The sequence below is a fragment of the Macrosteles quadrilineatus genome, unplaced genomic scaffold (assembly GCF_028750875.1).
Source record: "Macrosteles quadrilineatus isolate MER2022 unplaced genomic scaffold, UCM_ALF_1.0 Scaffold_4__1_contigs__length_99947679, whole genome shotgun sequence".
NCBI classification, from domain to species: Eukaryota; Metazoa; Arthropoda; class Insecta; order Hemiptera; family Cicadellidae; genus Macrosteles; species Macrosteles quadrilineatus.
In genome coordinates, this window is record NW_026542597.1 from 69029634 (window position 1) to 69036846 (window position 7213).

Sequence of the window (7213 nt, forward strand, 5' to 3'; positions counted from 1 at the left end):
TTATTCTAAATAAACATCCTGCTTTGTAACGAAATGGTGGCTTACATCTTTAATTTTTACAATAAGTTCTGTACTGTATTACAACAGAATGGAAAGGATCAATTAATATTACTAAATCTATTAAAATAAGAAATTTTTATGGACTCTTACCTAACTATAATTTATTTGGAAAAAATATTTGACTTTACTGTATTTTGGGTTTATTTGGGACTTTTCTACTGTCAATACATAAGAAAAAAGAGATATACGTAGTTTATCTTCTATATACAGGGTGTCCCGGAACTCTCTACCAATATTTTAGGGCATTGCTCTTGGGTAAGAAACATAACTTAATATCATATTTAAACTGTCCGGAAGTGCTTAGTTACTCACACAGCCGCCATTTTGTTTTTTCAGTTATTAATTTTTTTCTAGAGAATGGTTCAACATACGAAATGGAAACTTTGCACAAACATTTATGACAACTAGACAAAGCTACAAAAAAATTAAGAAGATTTTTCAAATTCATAAAACAAAATGGCGGCCATTTAAAATTTTTGTAAAATCAATGGTTATTGAATTATTTAAGAAAGAAAATTTTATATGGCCGCCATTTTGTTTTATGAATTTGAAAAATCTTCATAATTTTTTTGTAGCGTTGTCTAGTTTTCATAAATTTTTGTGCAAAGTTTCCATTTCGTATGTTTAACCATTCTTTAGAAAAAAATTAATAACTGAAAAAAACAAAATGGCGGCTGTGTGAGTAACTAAGAACTTCCGGACAATTTAAATATTATAGTTAGGTACGTTTCTTACCCAGGATCAATGCCCTAAAATATTGGTAGAGAGTTCCGGGACACCCTGTATATATAAAAGGCAAAGCCCTCACTGACTGACTCACTCACTCATCACTAATTCTCCCACTTCCCATTTACCTAGGAAGCTGAAATTCGGTACAACGATTCTTTGGGCATTAAATAGGAAAACTAAGTAGTTTTTATTCTGATCGGGCTTCGGGGCTCCGCCCCAGTGTTACTGGAGTTTCCCATGTTAACCTTATGATTTTTCATATTTAAAAGGAATTAATGAATCTTAACAGCTGTTTCAATTGAACAAGTTGGTTCTGTTCTGTGATGTTCAATAGCACTAAAGTTGCAAGGATTAGGCCTACCAACAGGGTGCAGCACTATTATTATTTTTTTATTTATGACAACAGCTAATTTGCTACCAAAAGGTGAGTGAGCGCAGCGAACGAGCTCCAACCAGGATGTAATTGAGCCATGCGAATACTTATGAAGTTAAACGGGGCAAAGCCCGCGGGTACAGCTAGTTTAAGTATACAATGCAAACAGCTTCAGAATAATGATTTCCATATGATTAGCACTTCATTTTTTACGATTGGTAATTTTGGTCTGATTTTGATGAAATTTGGCATGAATGTGTAGGGTAGGATAAACTAAATGAATTCGCAAACCAGCAAGATCGAGTCTTAAAAATGTTGTTATGGAGTTTTAAAACTATTCAACAACTGTTTTTTTTTCAAATATTTAAACTGAAAACGTAAAAAATATAATTTTTTTGTTAGGCATTCAAACCTACTATTAGGCCTATTATAGAGTTTAAAGAAAACCAGATAATTTTGAATATTGAAGCGTTGTTATACAATAATTATTATGCTTACGGAGAAAAAATAACCTGTTGTAGTTAGGCTACTTCTTTTTGGATATTTTTGTAATTATATTTGGAAAATTTATTTTACTATAATATGAGCAACCTTTGTGCACAATGTTTTTAAAAATGGCTCCTATGAATCCCTCCAAATTCTTTTTAAATAGTCTACCTACTCTACGGTTAAGTTTACAAAAAAGAAACAATTTGTTCCTTCCCTGTAGCAGGAAACCTATCTAGGCCATACTTGTTAAACCTAATGTATTAATTAAATAGGGAATAAATCTGACAATGTATACTAAAATAAAAATCCAATCTAAAAATGGATGCTTAGTCTGCAAATTAGTCGCGGCAGGGATTATCACATTTAATGTTGTGGGAACGGTTTCAGGATTTTATTTTACTATTAAAATATATAAAATACATATAAAATTATATATGTAACAAAGGCTACATTAATCTTAGCATAGTTCAATTAACAATTTTTAAATTTGCATTTTATGATGTTCCAACATTATATCATATAATGAGTTCCAGAATGTTACCAAGTGCTATTGAGGTAGGCCTACCTTCTAAAATAAGACGAATCTCTTAAATATATCTCAACTGATCTAATTATGGATATTTCATTGTCTTCATCATAATCAGGTTCCTGTTTGATGACGGGGAGTAAATACTTCCCATCAGAATCTGAATGTTCGCCTAAGGGGTCCATTCTGAAACATAATAATTCATGTTAAAAGACGCAAGCCAAAGCTGTGTTAGGATTGGCCAATAAGTTATCTAGGAAATTAATTTATTTACACTAACTTATATCAGTTTTGGAGACTGTATATTAATAATATAAAATGCATGCAACCACTTTGAATATGTTAAAAATTTAAAATTTTGCACCAGAATATACAAATTGCAATTATCAAAGTAGATTAATGATTTTGCTTTGGATTTAAAAATAGATAAATGGCTATGAGTTGGCTGAGTTATATCAATGCAAAAATCACCGAGGTGGTAAAATATCTCTTTTGTCAAAAATAAAAAATGGATTAAAACAACCACTAAATCTGGATAGATTTTATCATTGACTATTGGATACCGTACTGAAGATTTTATTTTCATCTTATACTTGAATTGAAGTAACTCTCAGTAAAATTGGAATTTTCAATGTAATAGACCATTTATATATCCCCTAGTAGCAGTGCTCAATTTAAAAAAAATGAGGTGCCGAAACTGTAACCTATTTAACACGTTTACCTGCAGCATAAATATTGCATAAATATATGCAGCATATTATAGGCCTAATATAAAATGCATGCAACCACTTTGAATATGTTAAAAATTTAAAATTTTGCACCAGACAAAATTTTTACATTCAAACAGGCACTCGCCAATGGCGGAGAGGCCTAGCACACCACCGAATCAGCGAACGCAATTGGCATTCAAATATTTCAGTCTGACTAATAATAAAAGAGCAGCGGTGATTGTGTTGCATTACCCCGAGAGTGGACGTAGTTCAATGGAACACCCAAAGGTAGCAGCACTGCCTGGATTTGTAGCCAGTGTCTTTGTAATGTGGCTCGAAGAAAAAAATCCCCTAAACCGGGACAAAAGCATTGCGAAATGGGATTTTCCGGGAAATCTTAGAACCAACCTACACAAAAATAAAGCTCGTATTCTAAGCTACAGGCTGGCAATGATTATATCGTTCCCCAGCAATGGCTGAGTTCATACTGAACTAATGTAGTGGGAGTGGCACGACTACATCTATAGATGTAGTCCGCACTGTATTAATGTGTTTAGTACCTATTTATTCAAATGTTTTTATCTTTTCGAAAGAGAGGTACCAGAAAGCTGTTCTGCTGCAAATCGAGCACTGCCTAGTAATAATGCACATATTTTTTTAGCACTTTGAAAAGTTTTGAGTCTTTTAGGTAAGTTAGTGTCTAAGCCTGGGCCGTATTCCCTATTGGGAAGGCCCAGGCTTAAAATAGGCCTCAAACAAGGCCCCAGGCAATAAGGCCTTAAATTTATTTTCTTGATAAATTTATTTCACCGATAATCTGTTTTGCGGGAGACGTTAATGAAATCTCCGTGACCGCAAAAGAGCTTCACAATTTCGCCATAAACGTAGGAGTTGTCTCTCACTATTCATCTGCGATCGCGGAAGATGTCCAGAATTTTATCGTTACCGCGGGAGTCGAAGATCATGTCCCCTCAAACTCGGAAGATCTTCACGATTTGGTCATGATCGAAGGAGACGAAGATGATGTCCCCGCGCTCGCTCGAGATATTGATCAATATTCCTGCACGATAGATGTTCATTGTTTTCCGCAACCACAGGAGACATTCATGACGAAGATGATGCCTCTGCGGTCGCGCATGATGTTTACTATTTTGACATGAACGTAGCCCTTTACGATACCCTCGCGGCTGTTGTATATGTTCACGATTTTACTGTGACCAAAGAAGACATTTACAATTTGCCTGCGATTTAAGATTTTGTATAGGCTTAAGCTTAAACCAATTATAGTACGGTACCCTATATCAATAAATTAATATATTTTTCATTCATTATTTCCAAAAATAACCGATTTTGATCCTTTGCCCAAAGGACATTTTTTTTTATTTGACCCGAAATAAATTTAAAATGTCTGGCCCCGACCTAAAACCCCTAACTTAATATTATTATTTTTAAATTATTGACGTAATTATTAGCTAGTGTCCTAGGTCTTTTTGCAGACCGATTTTTGGAAACAAAAGGTCAATTCATCGAGTTAAAGCATAAACCCCATGTATTTCTAAACCCTCAAGTTCCAACCTTCGAAGAATCAGATTATAGAGGGGTCTCTCTTTTGGGAGCAGCTGGGGGCCTCATCAATTGTAAATATAGCCCTGGTCTAAGCACCAATTATTTGCACTTATAAGGGACTTTAACATAGATGTCCTGAACAAAAAAGTCCCCATGACTAACCAGTTTCAGGATATATAAGTTAGGTACTCATAACTCCACCTAACTTAATCACCACCTACCTGTGTGGTGGCCACCACTAAAACTGCCATTGATAATGTTGTCACCAAAGTGTCCAATAGTCATGTAACTGTCATTGAAACGGCTATATCTGACCACTTTATGCAGGAGCCTGTTATCAGAGGATGTTTATTCCGGGACTTTATTCCTTTTTTTAAGTGTGAAACTTGACATGTCCCCAAGAAACTTAATTACCGGTATCTCTTTTGAATAAAAATCTCTCTGAAGGGACATGGGATTTTTTATATAGTTTCTGTCAACAGAAGCTTTTAATTAATAAAAAAAATAACGTTCTATGACTAATAATGGTTAAAAACGTACCTTGTCAGACAATCCTTGACATGTTTTATAGTGTCGAAAATAAACTTGCTACATGTTTCGGTGGTTATTAAATTCCACCATCGTCAGGCACACAAAAGGATCCACTTCTTGAGGTGTCGTCAGAGTTGTTACATACATTTAACACGAACACAAAACACGAAACGATTAAATACACGGTAACAGATAGGCCTATCAACTTATGCACGTACATTGCCGCAGGCAGGACTGGAAGCAGACTGAACCAGGTTATTAAGGACCGACGTGGACTCTGGGTTGTCGTCTGCGTTATCAACAGCTGATATAGGACTACTGTAGTGACGGAGTAGAGTGTTAAAAATATAATGGGATTCATAATTGAGTTTTTCATTCAAAATTTGTGTGCTGTCCCTGGTTTTTAGGTCCTTATATATTTCAAACTCCTCCAAGGTATTTAATAAGTTTCCTTTCCCACAGTAATGTAGAATGTCGAGACCGTCGTTTATATCCAGCATATCATGGTTATTGTCAATAATGTGCTGAGCGAAATTGGATTTCTGCAATTTACTCTACTCCGTCACTACAGTAGTCCTATATCAGCTGTTGATAACGCAGACGACAACCCAGAGTCCACGTCGGTCCTTAATAACCTGGTTCAGTCTGCTTCCAGTCCTGCCCGCGGCAATGTACGTGCATAAGTTGATAGGCCTATCTGTTACCGTGTATTTAATCGTTTCGTGTTTTGTGTTCGTGTTAAATGTATGTAACAACTCTGACGACACCTCAAGAAGTGGATCCTTTTGTGTGCCTGACGATGGTGGAATTTAATAACCACCGAAACATGTAGCAAATTTTATTTTCGACACTATAAAACATGTCAAGGATTGTCTGACAAGGTACGTTTTTAACCATTATTAGTCATATTACGCAATCCTGGGGCTATAAAAATGAATTTTAAATGAATTTTAATAACGTTCTAATTTATAATCTTGATGTCGCCTCTCCATTTAAAAAAATTAAAACTAGATTGCAATAGCCTAACCCCTGGATTAGGCCTACCGAAGGAATTCTGGTTTCTGGACAAAAGAGAAAATTGTATTCTCTGATATAAGCCTAACCAGCGACGAGCAATTCAAAAATATTTTTGGAATGATACAAAAAATGTGTAGAAAAGTTATTAAAGCAGCAAAGGCTTAAACTCATGCCTAAGTTTTGCCATCAATGAGCAAATAGACTAGAGAGTTTATCTTAGAGAACGTCTCAAAAAAATAAACAGTAAAATATTAGCAACAGTAACTTACTTACGGTATAGACAAATGTAAATAAGTCAAGCAAATTTCACTAACTTAAACGTCGATGGAAAAGCTTTGGTCAGGGACTTGAATCCCATCTGCATTGAAATTTTTTTCAAAAGTCAATCCAATAAATTAAGATAGATAAATAACACAGGTAGATATAGGGTAGATGATTCACAAATTTTAAATGATTAACTTACCACCAAATCTCAATATTTAGCAGTTCTGAGTAAGTTAAGATATTTGAGAGAACCTTTTGTTCGCCACTTAACTGTGGTCTAGACGTGGCTTAATACACATACAGCGCTCAGTGCTATCAGTACTTATAGATTATGTGTTTGTGACTGCCAAATGCACTAAAGCAGGGTTAAAAGCATAATGATCAAGGCCATTTGGGTCCAGTTTTAATGCTATTAAATTAAAGAGCTACTAAATAGCCTAATTAACTTAGGCTATTCTTAGGAACAAACCAGTGACTTTAAGATTGTTGGGGAGAGCACTTTTTAGTTTATTTTAATTAGTTTGACTTAAATCAGAATCAGCTTATGATTTTCAACAAGAAGTTTACCTTTTTCTCTTTGACTTGGTTGTGAACTAGGGCTATTCAAACATCGTAGTAATTCCTGGCATGGACTTTCCTACGCTTCTCAAGGCTACAAAAACATGACATGTAAAATTGTATTCCTTACTGTACATAGATCTAACATCTCAATTAGGCCTTCTTAATGGCTACACAATACATAAACATTTTTGTACAGCTTGTCTTTGAAGGTAGACTACTTTGTTGACAGCATTTTCAGAATGAAGGAATGTACGGATGAGGAGAAAAGCGGAATGCTAACCCAGAATAATAAGGTCATAATAATACTTAAATCGCAAACCTACTTAATAATTGAACACTTATCCTTTGATATCGACATTTTATCGTTGTTTGTTTAGCAATGTTTAT

General features: G+C 34.7%; 1 protein-coding gene across 1 annotated transcript in view; it reads right to left on the reverse strand.

Annotated features, from left to right (window-relative positions):
• Nucleotides 1-6949, reverse strand: part of LOC128993019 (uncharacterized) — a 28307-nt gene extending 21358 nt beyond the window's left edge. Inside the window, exons 1-2 of the mRNA XM_054416771.1 lie at nucleotides 6833-6949; nucleotides 2217-2363 (exon numbers count right to left, since the gene is read on the reverse strand). Coding sequence (XP_054272746.1) covers nucleotides 2217-2362 — 146 coding nt within the window. The 5' untranslated portion in view covers nucleotide 2363; nucleotides 6833-6949. The remainder of the gene's footprint in view (nucleotides 1-2216; nucleotides 2364-6832) is intronic.
• Between the last annotated feature and the right edge of the window lie 264 nt (nucleotides 6950-7213).